The sequence below is a fragment of the Ruditapes philippinarum genome, unplaced genomic scaffold, assembly GCF_026571515.1.
Source record: "Ruditapes philippinarum isolate M1 unplaced genomic scaffold, ASM2657151v2 ctg6208_1_1_1_1, whole genome shotgun sequence".
Classification (NCBI taxonomy): Eukaryota; Metazoa; Mollusca; class Bivalvia; order Venerida; family Veneridae; genus Ruditapes; species Ruditapes philippinarum.
The window spans coordinates 1-14,782 of NW_026852987.1; the positions used below are offsets into that span (position 1 = coordinate 1).

Genomic DNA, 14,782 nt, shown 5'->3' on the forward strand with positions numbered 1-14,782 from the left:
TATAATATATTCACAAAGAGATTTTCGCTTTCATTTTACTTATTTGGGAGGTATTGTTATAGAATAGTGCACGTTCAACAAACTATTTCATTTTATTAATGAAGTATTGTCAGTAATTCTTTCGTTGTTACTTTTTTGTCCTATGCAGAATGCGCATGCGCGAAATTATACTTCCGTTTCTATGGAAATATCGTATTGTAAAAAGCACGTACATGTTGTCTGACCAGGCTCTATACTGTTGGCTGTTTAATATCATCTTAATTTTCATATTGATATACCCACATTTTCTTTCATATTGTCTAATGAAACTATACGTTTCTAAGGTGCTCATTGACCACTGTACAGCGACCTTCTTTTGGCTCAGAATACAGATATTTGGCTAATACTAGGTGGAAATTGCACCGCGGTAATTTCCATATTCGACAGCAGAATCTGCATTTTGTGATGGGCCCTTGATAAGCATAGACTACATACATACAATTTTATACAAAGTTATCAGGGTAAGGGCCAAAACCAATTCAAATTTATTGCAATGTCGAACAGTCCTGCTGCATACATCAAAGAGTTATATAATATAGCTGTGCATACAGGCAAAAGTAGCCTACACCTCTATTTGAAATTTATGGCCAGATTTAAATTGATGCTTTCCATACGAGAGTAAACGATCAAGAAACGGTGTAATCGACGAGAAACGAGAAAGATAATTAGGAAAAGAAAATTTTCGGAATTTTATATCGTTGACAGGAACTCAAAGGAGTAGATCTATGATTTCTTTCTGTCTGCAAATCTATAAATAATAATTCAATTAAAGCCGTGATTGTTATGACAATACGGCATTTTTGCAGAAGAAAGGAACAAATTTATACAAATTATTAATCATAGATTTAGCGTTTTATTTGCGGTGGTGTATAGAAACTTTTGAGACTGTACTGTATCTGATGGAAAGATCCTTTCTATAAATAGAATCCCGTGACGTCACACGTAAACTGAAACGGCAAGATGTCGGCCACCGTCAGATTAATTGAAATGCACTGGATTTTGTGAATTACACTCCACTGTTACATTTTAGGAAGTAAACATATATTTCTGTGTTAAGTTTATTAATTAATAAATCTTGCTGGATATAAAATAATTGGATGATAGTGTGGAAAATACCGTAAATCGCGAATTTTTGTCTTGCAAAAGAAATCTTCGTAACAAGCACCCTGTCAAAATTTTGTTATCGTATCTTTTATGATTTTAATTCAAAAGGTTACTTCATAAACTGCGTTATGTCAATATTTTTTATGTTAAATTAACTTTAAAAGTGAAATAATATGTGATTTTACAAAAAAAATATCAGAAGTTTGAATGAGTAATGTCTTGATTCTAAAGATCAAAGACGCCGCAGGAACATCAAAGGGATGCACCGACGCTAATACAATAATGCAATTGTGAGGAATTATTATAAATTAATTTCTTTCATCAATGGTTTGATTGCATTTTTTGTGATCATTAAAACAAAAGTATGAATACTTACTGAGTGCAAAATGAATGTTTTGCAGATTTGTGTATTTCACACATTTCTGACAATTCTTCTGATCTTCCAAAACGAAATCCCTCTGACCCAGGCATGCTCATCTGGCTGCACGTGCACCACAATACCCGAAAAAAGTGAGAATTCAGCGGAAGGTGATGATGCTGCAGGTGATGCTGAAGGACCCGAGGCGGATGAACTGGGCATGCCTCAAGATACAAAGGGTCGGAAGGTTGATTGCTCCAATAACCCATATAGGTTTAGTTCTGTTGAGGATTTAAACAGGGCCATTACTATTCCCTTGGATACAATTTATTTGTAAGTATTTAATAAAGATTATGGTTAAATCAATTATCATACATGTATGATACTGAACTGGATTAAAAGTTAATCAAAACTCATTAATTAGATCTAATCATTTTTAAATGCATAAACATATACCTACTTTGTAATTTCTTTTATTCATTGAGACTAAACAGGGTCGGTATTTCAGTTATTAAGTCATTTATTAGTTATAATAAGTATGTTTTAGGACTTAAGAACACCCAGAACAAATTAATGATTGACAATATACAAAATTTAAAAATGTTGACAATGTCATTATTTTGATACAGTTATGATACTTCATGTTAGGGTTAAAGTTATTTTAATGCAGTCCTACATTGTATATGGGTAATAGAATGTCATTATTTACCAGCCCTTCCCCCTGCTCCCTCTTCCTTAGAAGCTCAAGAATGAAATTCCTTGTCAATATATAACTTTATAAGTAAGAAAAAAATGGGTATATTTTGTTTAATACAAATACAGCAATTGTTCTTTGATTGGCATATTAAATCACAATTCATTTATTTATTTTAAAATATTTGTGTGATCAGGCTGTGTGGCAATGAAATGAAGAATTGGTCTTTGAGATCTGTTAATTAAGTCATTTGAATAACTAATTGGTACAAATTTAAGTTAAAATCACTAGCTACAACATTATCAGAAATTTATTTTTATTTATAGTTTTTCCTTTATATGTTTTGATGGGTAATTTGTAGTAAAATTTTCATCTTGCTGTAATTTTAAAAAGTACATGAATTTCAAAAGATATTAACAGTGGTTCTAGATCTATGTGTATGTTCTTATAATGCATTATTTCTTTAAGTTAATTGCAACATTGGGTGGCAATGTTTAAGTTACATATAAACAAAACTGATAATAGTAATTTGTTCTTCAACTTCTTGTACTACACTGTCAGGTAGAATTAAAGATTTAATAATGTAAACATGTGCACTTCTGAGCCTGTCAGTTGCAAAGTTCATGTTAAATCCTTGCTTTGTAATGTTGATATGCAATCGGGTTTTTTTCCCCAAGATTTACTGAACATTAATCAGGGTTCATTGATGACCCATACCTATGGAATTGGGAATTTTAGCGATGTTTTTTTCTCTTCTTAAATTGGGAAAAAAATGAATGACTTAGATTTTGCAATAATTAAATGAATGCAAAGAATCGCTGTCAATTAGCCTTCCCTTATCTCAGTTACTCCACTTACTGGAATATCCCTTGTTTTTGTATTGAAACAGTACCTTTTGAGACTTACAGACTGAGGTTACAATTGTTAGATTTAATTGATAAGCCATAAACTACAGAGTTATCATAACTTATGCCCCTTTTTATTTCTCTCATCAAATAGTCTAACATGTACATGTTTACAATACTGATTAATTGTTATTAATTGATTACAGTCCCAGCAATCAGTTATCAACATTTTCAATGCTGGTTCTTTCTTTGATAGGGTCCAGTCCCTTTAATCTTTTATCATTAAGATTAAAATCTTGTGAGATCAGAGAATATTTGTCTGTTGATTTATACCATATCTTGATTAATAGATTGATAAATTATTGGAAATTCCAAACCCAGATTGCATAGGCCAAAACATAAAAACAAAATGGTATGTTCAGCATTTGTCATGCTCATACTGTCATTGTGAAAAAATATCCCATAAATGAAATTTGAAAGGGCTATTGTTCATTTATACCCATGAATACAAGAATTCCACATAGGAAAGAAAATTAAATTATATGTGGTTTCAATTTTTTTTTCTTTGAATAAAAAAAATTGTCAAAAAATTGAACTAAACTTTAAAATTTGTGCTAAAACATTATTTTTTTGGAAATATACACTGTTCACTCATATAAATTTTACATATATATATCAGAAAACACTTTAATATACAGTTCTGCATTGCGATTTTGTTTTGCCTTTAATATACAGTATGTAGAAAAGAAAAGATATTGAATGTCTTCTTATTGTGAGGGGAAACAAGACACATACTTTTGTTGGCCTTTTAACATGTTCCCCTTGTATGCATTCTGCATTGCAGCTGTTAGTTTTAATGGAAAAAGGGTAATCTTGGTGCATCTCTCTTCTATTTAAATATCAATCATTGCTCAGATCAATAAAAGTGAATGTGTCATCTTTTTTAATGCCTTTGATCTCATTGAAATATAGGAGTTTTATTTCTGATATCTATGATTTGGTTTTTTAATTTTTTTTATTTTCAGATTAAATTACATTTGAGTAATTGTTGAGAAAGAAAATTAGAAAGAAACCCTACCTCTTTATGATTTTTAATTCTGTCTTGCTGGTAACAAAAACTATTGGAATAGGATAATATTTTAATTAATGTGAAATTGTACAGTATTTAATAAATTACACAAAACTTGCTTTTACTGGATTTGTCATTCATTAGACATTCTTGTGGCTTAAAGATAACACATCAAATATTTGATAAATTGTAATAATTATTTCCCATTTTATTTTCAATCTTTATTATTTACTAATCTATAAATTATTTTTAATTATTAAATTTCTCCTCACTAACAAAGTATAATTATTGAAGCGATTATTTGAGACTTTGTGTTTGCAGCAATAATGACTTTCCCATCCTGCCAGTATAGCCCGCTAATGCTAGCACAGCACTCCCGTTATTCCATGCTGTCTGACCATGAATCTCTGTACTGTTGGCTACTTAATTTACCTTTATTTACTAATGGACTGTTCTAAATCAAAGCGGGGCAAGTCCTTTAATGGGATTATACAAAATTATTTTGGCAAAAACATTGACATACATGTACAAAGACATATCCATAATTTCAAGTTATTCAACATTAGTCAGGAAAATTCTTTAAAAGTTCATAAATAACATTAATTTACAGGCCAATTCCGGTTATTCCCTTCTGATTCCAGTAATTTGGCCAAGTAAATTTATTCAACTGGCTATCCAATGACTACCCTGGTATAGTTCTTATTTTTATTTAAAGACGTTTTGTTCAATGTTTATGTATATAATGAGTAAATTTAATCTCATCTCTTAGACTCTATTTCGAAATTTGATCATACATTGACTGTACATGAACATTGAATAACCAGAATTCATATTGGCTCGCTCTCTTCAAACTGAAGAAATATTTATTCTATCAAAATCCAACAGGTTAAATTGTAATACTTGAGAGATACTGATAGGTGTAAACTTCAGAGAGATATACTCTCAAGCCTGGCAAAAAAAAATTATCTTGAAAACTTCAAAAGTGGCACATTGGATGTTATGTGGCCCTGTAGGAGGCCTCATTCAACTCAAAACATAATGTGCCTTGAAAACCTATTACTAGAAAAGCCAGGAATATATGCTGGATTCATTGCTTTCAAGTATAAGGCTTTTTTCTTGCGATAGATAAAATAGTAATTAACTTCATCATTATGCACTGCGTAGCTTTTCAACACATGTGCGAGACGGCTCTTTTTTCTCGATCAAGAGGGAAATGAAAAATGCTTATTTTTGTTTTGTTCATATTTATACCCCCAAAAACGAAGTTTGGGGGGGTATATAGGAGTCACCCGGTGGTCGGTCGGTCAATCGGTCGGTTGGTCGGTCGGGCGGTCGGTCGGTCGGTTAAGACGTCCGTTGCATTTTCCTTGTCCGGAGCATAACTTGAAAACTAATGGTTGGAATTCAATATAACTACATACAATGGTCAAGCACATTGAGAGGAAGTGCAGTGCCCAAGAACCATAACTCTATCATGACTAATTACAGAGTTATTGCCCTTTGTTACTTTTCCTTGTCCGGGGCATAACTTGAAAACTACTGGTTGGAATTCAAAACAACTTCATACAATTGTCAAACACAATAAGGGGAAGTGCAGTGCACAAGAACCAAAACTCTATCTAAAGTAATTAGAGTTATTGCCCTTTGTTGCTTTTCCATTGCTTTTTTTTTGTCCGTTGCATTTTCCTTGTCCGGAGCATAACTTGAAGACTAATGGTTGGAATTCAATATAATTACATACAATGGTCAAGCACATTGAGAGGAAGTGCAGTGCGTAAGAAACATAACTCTATCTTGACTAATTACAGAGTTATTGCCCTTTGTTACTTTTTCCTTGTCCGTGGCATAACTTGAAAACTACTGGTTGGAATTCAAAACAACTTCATACAATTGTCAAACACAATAAGGGGAAGTGCAGTGCACAAGAACCATAACTCTATCTAAAGTAATTACAGAGTTATTGCCCTTTGTTGCTTTTCCATTGCCTTCTTTTTTTTTGTCCGGACCATAACTTGAAGACTAATGGTTGGAATTCAATATAACTACATAAATGGTCAAGCACATTGAGAGGAAGTGCAGTGCATAAGAACCATAACTCCATCTAAAGTAATTACAGAGTTATTGCCCTTTATTACTTTTCCATTGCTTTCTTTTGTTCGGACCATAACTTGAAGACTAATTGTTGGAATTCATTATATCTTCATACAATGGTCCAGCACATTGAGAGGAAGTGCAGTGCACAAGAACCATAACTCCATTTTGACTTATTACAGAGTTACTGCCCTTTGTTTCTTTTCCTTGTCCAGAGCATGACTTTAAAACTACTGGTTGGAATTCAAAACAACTTCATACAATGGTCAAGCACAATAAGGGGAAGTGCAGTGCACAAGAAACCATAACTCCATCTTGACTAATTACAGACTTATTGCCCTTTGTTACTTTTCCATTGCTTTCTTTTGTTCGGACCATAACTGGAAAACTTATTGTTGGAATTCATTATAACTTCATACAATGGTCAAGCACATTAAGAGGGAAGTTGCAGTGCATAAGAACCATAACTCCATCTTGACTAATTACAGAGTTACTGCCCTTTGTTACTTTTCCTTGTCCAGAGCATGACTTGAAAACTACTGGTAGGAATTCAAAAAACAACTTCATTCAATGGTCAAGCACAATAAGGGGAAGTGCAGTGCACAAGAACCATAACTTCATCTTGACTAATTACAGAGTTATTGCCCTTTGTTACTTTTCCTTGTCCAGAGCATAACTTGAAAAACTACTGTTTGGAATTCAGTACAACTTCATACAGTTGTCAAGGACATTCAAAGGAAGTGCAGTGCACAAGAGCCATAACTCCATTTTGACAAAATACAGAGTTACTGCCCTTTGATACTTTTCCTTGTCCGGAGCATAACTTAAAACGTACTGGTTGGAATCCAAAACAACTTCATACAATGGTCAAGCACAATAAGAGGAAGTGCAGTGCACAAGAACTATAACTCTATCTTCAGTATTTATAGAGTTATTGCCCTTTGTTCTTTTTCTTTGTCTTTCTGGACTTATTACAGAGTAATTCAATTAAACTTCCATCAATGGCCAACCACATTGAAAGGAAATGCAACATACATGAACCACAATTATCTTAATTGCCCACAACCATAACTCTATGTTTCAATTCTTTTACAAGGTATTCTGTTACTAGTAACATCCTCATTTCCGAAGCAGACTTGTGGGGGTATTAATCACATTTAGTGATAGTTCTAGTTTTAAAAAAGGAGTGAAAAAAACAACAATGCTTGTCTGGGCTTAATATGCACTGTACATCTTGTATTAGGTTTTTGTTTTGAAGGAAAAACTGTCATTAAATCAGTATTTATGTAAAATAAGTGAGCATTATTCACGGCTTGGTGTCATCAATTACTTCAAAATATAATGCTTTGCCTTCTTTTCCTATATAATGTGACTTCAAATTTTCAGTATCTGACTTCCAAATTTTGGAACTTAATGGAAGCCCTGTTAAAATGTCCACCAATCATCATAATGAAACTTCTATTCAGTATTATGCCTATAAAAAAGGGTATAAAAATATTCATATTGCTTTGTCTTCTTACATGATAACGGTCCAATCTGCCTTAAGAAGTTTATTTTGTAAGAAATTTTCTATGGCATGAAAGCTATTTAATATGTGACTTCAGATGTCAGAAATTTTCAGTATCTGACTTCCAAATTTTGGAACTTAATGGAAGCCCTGTTAAAATGTCCACCAATCATCATAATGAAACTTCTATTTAGTATATTATGTCTATAAAAAAGGGTATAAAAATATTCATATTGCTCTATCTTCTTACATGATATAACTGTCACAACATCGGCCTCAAGAAGTTTATTGCATTTTATAAGATATTATCTATGGCATGATTATAAATTGAAGAAAACTCCTTATACATATATGTACATATGAAATTCAAGGTTTCTGTCCAACATTCAAACTTAATAATAAATATATGTTGTATCTCTTGTAACATATGCAATCCTACTTTGTACATTGAATGCTTTTGTGTATATTTTTAACTAAATATCAAAAGTCTTTTCCTTATAATGAATTTGGTTGACGGTCTTCAATTTTGGAGTTAAGTTGGTAATTGTCAAAAGACCATAGATTTTGAGCAGACCTCTAGTTGGCCTCTATAACTGTACAAGTAGAATTATCAATCTCTTTGTTTAGTTGAACAATTTTCATATATAATTTTATAAATCAATACTCTATCAGACAAATTAACAGTTTTGGTGATTTGGTAAAAAAAATTCAGGTTTGCTTCACAAAATCCCAGCAGTTGCATGGCTAACATGAGCCCTGGTTAACCTTGTACTAGTTGTATGCAATATGGCAGAAATCAGACCAGCTTCTATTGCATAGACACATACTGCGGGAAACATCACATATCCTCACTCTTCAAGTCTTGTCATAATCATATATTTCGCCTTTTAACTGTTTCTTTTAATACTGATAAAAAGGTTTGAAAATGAAGAAATTTTATCAATACCCCAATTTCAGACATCATATATGCATCAGTGTTGTCTGGGACTTCCTGCTGTAATATTTTGTTGGAAGCTATAAAAACACGTGTATATTTATTGTATGATTGTTTACCCATTATGATATGATGTCTGCTTCAAAACAAATGCATGAAACATTTGTTTGACCTCATTACCATAATGATCACTAATTTCTGATTATTTCTCCCATCATCTTTGATTGAAGTATTCCTGTAAGACATATTTTCTCAAAATATAATTGGTTTAGGCATGGAATAGGCAATTATATATGGAGGCTTCACAAAATTATTATTCTTTTTGAGGGAATGCTACAACTTATTGTTTTTTTTAGGGATTGGCAAATGTGAAATTGTCTTAGAGGATTAATCCCAAGATACAGAAATGATTACTTGCCTATCTATATATTAATAACAGATTTACCAGCATATCAGTTCAGGTTCTGTGTATTATTCTGCAATAACTGATGGCTGCTGCATATCATGTTTTATTATAAAATTAATTGAACAGAAAATACAGCCAATGTCAAAGTTTTACATATATTCATGATGATATTACTGCAGTGGTCCGCCATGCTAATCCGAAATCCTTCTAATCCGAAATCCTTCCCTAAACGAAAAAATTGTCTGGTCCCAATTTTATTTGTTCTATTTTTAATAGTAAAAAACCTTTCGGATCCGGAACCTTTGTACTCAGAATTCGGGACAATTTTTTTCAATTTTGTTCTTGTTTTACTCTAAAATAAACCTCCTGGATCCGAACACTGTTTGCTGATTGTCACACCTACAGCCTGTACTTTCATTCAAAATGAAAATATTGCACATCTTGCAGGTGGATTTTAGCAATAGTTTGATGTTTTTAATAGTTCAATGTTTTTAGTGTAGTGTTGAAGCAGTTCTTGGAACAAACCAGTATCAAGCAATGAATGTAAAGAAGTGTTTTTGCTCAAGGAAACAATGGCTTGCCCCAGACAAGGTTTAAACCAATGCGGTCAGGAATCCTTAAATTACTAGTCCCATGTGTATAAGCACTCAGCCACGCTGCCACTTCAGATGTTGTTTTTTTTTAGGGTTTTAAGCAAATTGTATGCCATATTTCATTTCCTTGTTTTCAGGGTTTTAAAGAAAAAATAGTTCCGTTTTCAGGGTATTAATTAAGCAAAGCCAATCATCAATGCAATATTTTATTTTATGTTTTCAGGGATTTAAGCAAGAATGAGATAACTGTGTTAAGGAAAGAAAGTTTCAGTCAGCTGTCAGATCTTCAAAGACTGTAAGTATTGTTTTATTTAGCAGCCTACATTATATGTTTCAAATTGTTTGTAGGTGCTTTTCTTATGGCCAAGTTCAATGTATGATTATTGTTTTTATAAGTCATCCCCTTGGCCCTTGAAGCATTATTTCAACAAATAAGCATATTCAGCTTGGAGAGCTTGTCCCTCACTCTCTACTGATTTGGAGACTTATGGGTTTCTTGTAGTAAAGACATACAGGATTTGTTTGAGATTGACAATTTGTTCTGTTCATACGTATGTCCATGGGAACAACCTGTAAGGCTGTAAGGTATAGTCTTTGCCCACATTGATGACTGCTGGAAAATTGAAAAAGATAGAACCATACCATGTTATTTTACCTGAATAATACATGAATGTGGGTTAAATAGTAAGTCCATCTGTGTTAATGTTTTGCACAGATATGCATCTGGTATTCTGGCTTTTAGCAATAAAAAAAACCATGGGTATGTTTTTGGTGTGTGCAGCTTTTGAAAATCAATCATTATTTTTGAGATGGAATACATTGAAGTCTATGAAAGTTTGCTTGCATTCATGCATTGTCTTTGTTTATTACAAACATTAGATTACTTAATTGTTATGATGCTGTATGGGTAATGTTATATTTTACTTGCGTTTTTATTTTAACCTTTAGCATAATGTATAGGATAATTAAGGTTTGAACAGCACTGTTATTTGAATTTATGAATATCATTATTATTTCCAAGGGATTTGCAATTTATCTTTAATGCTTAAATAGATGATTGGTTGTTTGATTTTCAAAGAAATGATGAAAGTTTCTGCCATTGGAAAATAGTTGTACTTTTATATATTTAAATTAAATTAATAATGCTGTCATGAGTCAAATAATAATTTAACTTTAATGAATATAAAAATTGTTTCTGTTAAGTGTATGATATACAGTATGAAGTATAATATAATTACTGTAATACTATTTACAATATCTAACGTCCTTGAGGGCTCAAGATGATGATCACACATGGGGTGGCTGGGATTTTTCAACATGATTCAGTGTCAGACTCTGTTTATTTGTGTTGCAAAGTTTAAATGTACCACAATGACTTCCTAGCTTTTATTTTTTTACCCCCTCTCCTCTTCATTTTTTTTTTTTTTTTACAAAATATGTTTTTTAAGTTCAGATCATAAAGATTTCCTGATTTACTTAGGTTAAATATATAAAATGTATATCAGATTGTATTTTATTAGTGGAGGCGAAGAAAGCTATATAGCCTGAAATATTCTCTGAATAAGAGTGATTTTTGGCAGGGGCTGATGGGTAATATAAAATGATTTTAACGGGTTCCCAAGGAGTTTTAACACCATCGTATAAACTTGCCACCAATAAAAAGAGAGCAAGAGATGTTTTAAAAGATACCATTGATAAACTTATTCAACCTTTCGCACCTCAACAAGTTAAAAAAAAAGTTACTCTGGCGTTAAAATGGTTTGAGGATTTTCTCCCTGTCTTTTTTTTGCCATCGTCCTTGCTTCATTGATCCAACTATGATAATTATCTCTGAATGTTAACGTTTTATGAAGACTTGAGTAAATTTATTAATGCGCTCAAAAAATCGGGCTTCTATCTCCTGTATTTGATCGCATGACTCATTTAAAATGCGATATTTGATTTTCTTCAATTACGAATAATTGTGATGTAAAAATGGTATTTATGAAGAACTGGCATTTTATACTTGTGTTTGTTGAAGATGACAGAGTCATGCTGGCCAGTGTTATTGATGAGAATAATTAATGCTTGCTTTGATGTCTGACTTTTGAAATGATGTGTTGCACACTCTTTAATGTTGTCAAACATTTTGTGTTCTTTTTGTCCATTATATTCCTTTGAGGCATTATGCAATAAATTTATCAAATATATTCTATCATATTTGAGATTTTCTTTTCAAATATCTGTCTGCAACACATTACATTAGGTCATATTTGGTTCCGTAAGTTATTTAGTGTCATTTTTATCTTGACATTTTCAAAGAAAAAAATAGATACACTAATTTCTTTTCCCATTCCTGATCCCTTACCGTCCAAAATCTTTTAACATTGGCCATTTATATTTTATTTCTTAATTGATTATTTTCATACTTTGACGTAACAACACTTTGGACAAGACCTTCAAGTAGACTGACTGAAATTGACCTTGACTCATAAATGACCTTGATTTTTACTAGGCTATAACTTAGCTACTTATATTTGGATTGTCTTTGTATTTGGGTACAAAAATCATTTTGAGAAGACCTTCAATTTCACCAAATTGACTTTGACCGTAACTGATCAATAACCTTGACCTTGAAGGTCAACTTATTGAATTTTGACAGACTTTTGCTATAACTGGCTTTAACTTAGTTATTTATCAATTGAATGTCTTCATTCTTGGGCACACTACCTTAAAGGACAATGTATTAGAGAAGATCAAGCTTAATTTGACATTTGACATAAGTGACCTTGACCTTGAAGATCAAATTATTGTTATTTCACAGCTTTTTGCTACAACTGGCTATAACTTTGTAACTAATGAATGGATTGTCTCCATACTTTAACACAACAACTTTTTGATGACAAGGCATTAAATATAAATTGATTTGACCTTGATTTTAAATTGATGATTATGACATCAAATTTGACCTTGACCTATGAATGACCTTGACTTTCAGTGTCAAGTATGAAATTTATATTTTGTACATGAAAATAATGTTTCCTAGGAGTATTCTTTATTATAATATTCCTCCTTGTTTGACTTTAGAAATAAGATAAAGTTGAGTGTGACCCCCTAGGCAGTGGCTCTTTTTTGTCAACTTGTAATATCTTTAATTGTGAAAATTATATGTGTTTTTGATTTCCTATTAAAGGGCTGATAAAAGAAGGCAAAAATGGCCACTGATTGGCTGCTTGAAAGGTCATTATTCTTAGAATCTGCAAAGCATTTAGCTTTGGATACATTTACTACAACTGATTTAGCTTTTGGTAAATTGATTCAGCCTTTGGTCAATTGATATAGCCTTTGGTATAGTAATTCAGCTTTTGTTTAATTGATTTAGCTTTTGGTAAATTGATTTAGCCTTTTGTCATTTGATTTAGAATTGGGTAAAGTAATTCAACTTTTGATCAATTGATTTATTTTTGGGTAAATTGATTCAGCTTTTGGTCAATTAATTCAGCTTTTGGTCAATTAATTTAGCTTTTGGTCAATTGATTTTGATTTGGGTAAAGTAATTCAACTTTTTATCAACTGATTTATCTTTGGGTAAATTGATTTTGATATTGGAAATTTAAAGCTCACACACAATCCCTGAGCATTTTGGTAAAAAATTTGATCTTGTGGTGATATATATGTACTTCTATGTAGTATTTCCAAGCAGACTGTTAGTGTTTATATCTGATTGTCTTAATATTTTGCTAAACATAAAATTATTCATGTAAATAACATGCCTAAGGCTCTCTAGAGTAAAACATGGAAATGTCTATAAAATTTGTCATAAAGTCAAGTGCTTTGAAGTGAGACAGAGGTATGTATGTAAGATGATTTAGGGGAGATAGAACCGTTCTGCGTTACACAGCAAGGAGTTCCATGTCTGTATGTATGAAGACTTTTGTCAGATGTTTCACCAAACTTTCTCTCAGCATGTATGAATATTTTGTTAGAAGAAAAGTAATTAAAAGTGAGAGTTCTTGCTGGAGTCAGGCTATGAACAGCAGAACTGGTATGTCAGAATAAAACATGAATCCTCCAGGGTTATATTGAGGTTTTAAGGCTATTTTGAACAGTTGTCTTCTAACCTTGATTTTCTACAGCATCTACTGACTGGATTACTGTCAATAAAGTCTTAAAGGGTCTTCTGAGATGTTCTCTTACTGAAGGCCTGGTCTGGTTTCATAACACCTGTCTTGATATAGGTACATTAAGAGAAATTCTTTTGTTAAAATGTATTTATTTTAGTTCCATTGTTGAACAAGATATTGCAACTTACATGAATCACTTTCAAGTTAGCTTTCTGGACCTAATTATATAATTGGTATTCAAGTGCCATATTAGGAAACAGGCTGTTGACCACAATATAAGAGCTTGAACCCACAATGCTGGGGTTTAGTGGCAGATATATTAACCATAAGGCCACGGCAGTTGCCTTGAAAATTTTAAGAGAAAGATTTTATATTCAATGTTGACAATAATGAATATTGGTCCAACTGCTATTTAATTATCCAAATGAAATCGTCCTGCAACTTAATGCTTAGCTGTTGATTTCATTTTTTGCACACAACTCACATTCACGATTTAGTCATTTCCTCATTTTAATCCATTACTCCATATACACCCAGCTGTTTCAAGTTTAAATTTACTGTTTCAAGTTTAAATTTACTGTTTCAAGTTTAAATTTACTGTTTCAAGTTTAAATTTGGTCAGTTGTTACGTTTTGATATTGGAATGCAGGACATCTATGATCTTGCCTATGTGACATGATTTTGCTGTAAGGTGTATTATTACACTGCAAACAGTTTTGTATTTTCAATTTTGAAAGAAAATTGTACCACGTCTAATGAAACTGTATGTTCATTGTTGTAGCATACCACACTGGGTGCATTCATTTTAATTGGGAGGTTTTCAGTGTAAGAGATAGCTTGAAGTGTACAAAGATTTCAGCTTGTTACAATATGGAGAGGTCTATTTACATAATTAGCTTTCACCAGGTGTTCCATACCTGGGCAGCACAATATATTGCTGGATAATCTATATGACCGGTTTGACAGTTATATGTATATGAGGGCTGTCCCACAAAGTCATGGATAATTTGAATATATTAGGCCTCAGAGCATCAAATAA

At 32.1% G+C, this 14,782-nt stretch overlaps 1 protein-coding gene across 1 annotated transcript in view; it reads left to right on the forward strand.

Annotated features, from left to right (window-relative positions):
* Positions 1–966: 966 nt before the first annotated feature.
* LOC132730294 (adhesion G protein-coupled receptor A3-like) overlaps positions 967–14,782 on the forward strand; it is a 58,230-nt gene continuing 44,414 nt past the window's right edge. The window contains exons 1-2 of the mRNA XM_060716190.1: positions 967–1,834; positions 9,864–9,935. Coding sequence (XP_060572173.1) covers positions 1,530–1,834; positions 9,864–9,935 — 377 coding nt within the window. The 5' untranslated portion in view covers positions 967–1,529. The remainder of the gene's footprint in view (positions 1,835–9,863; positions 9,936–14,782) is intronic.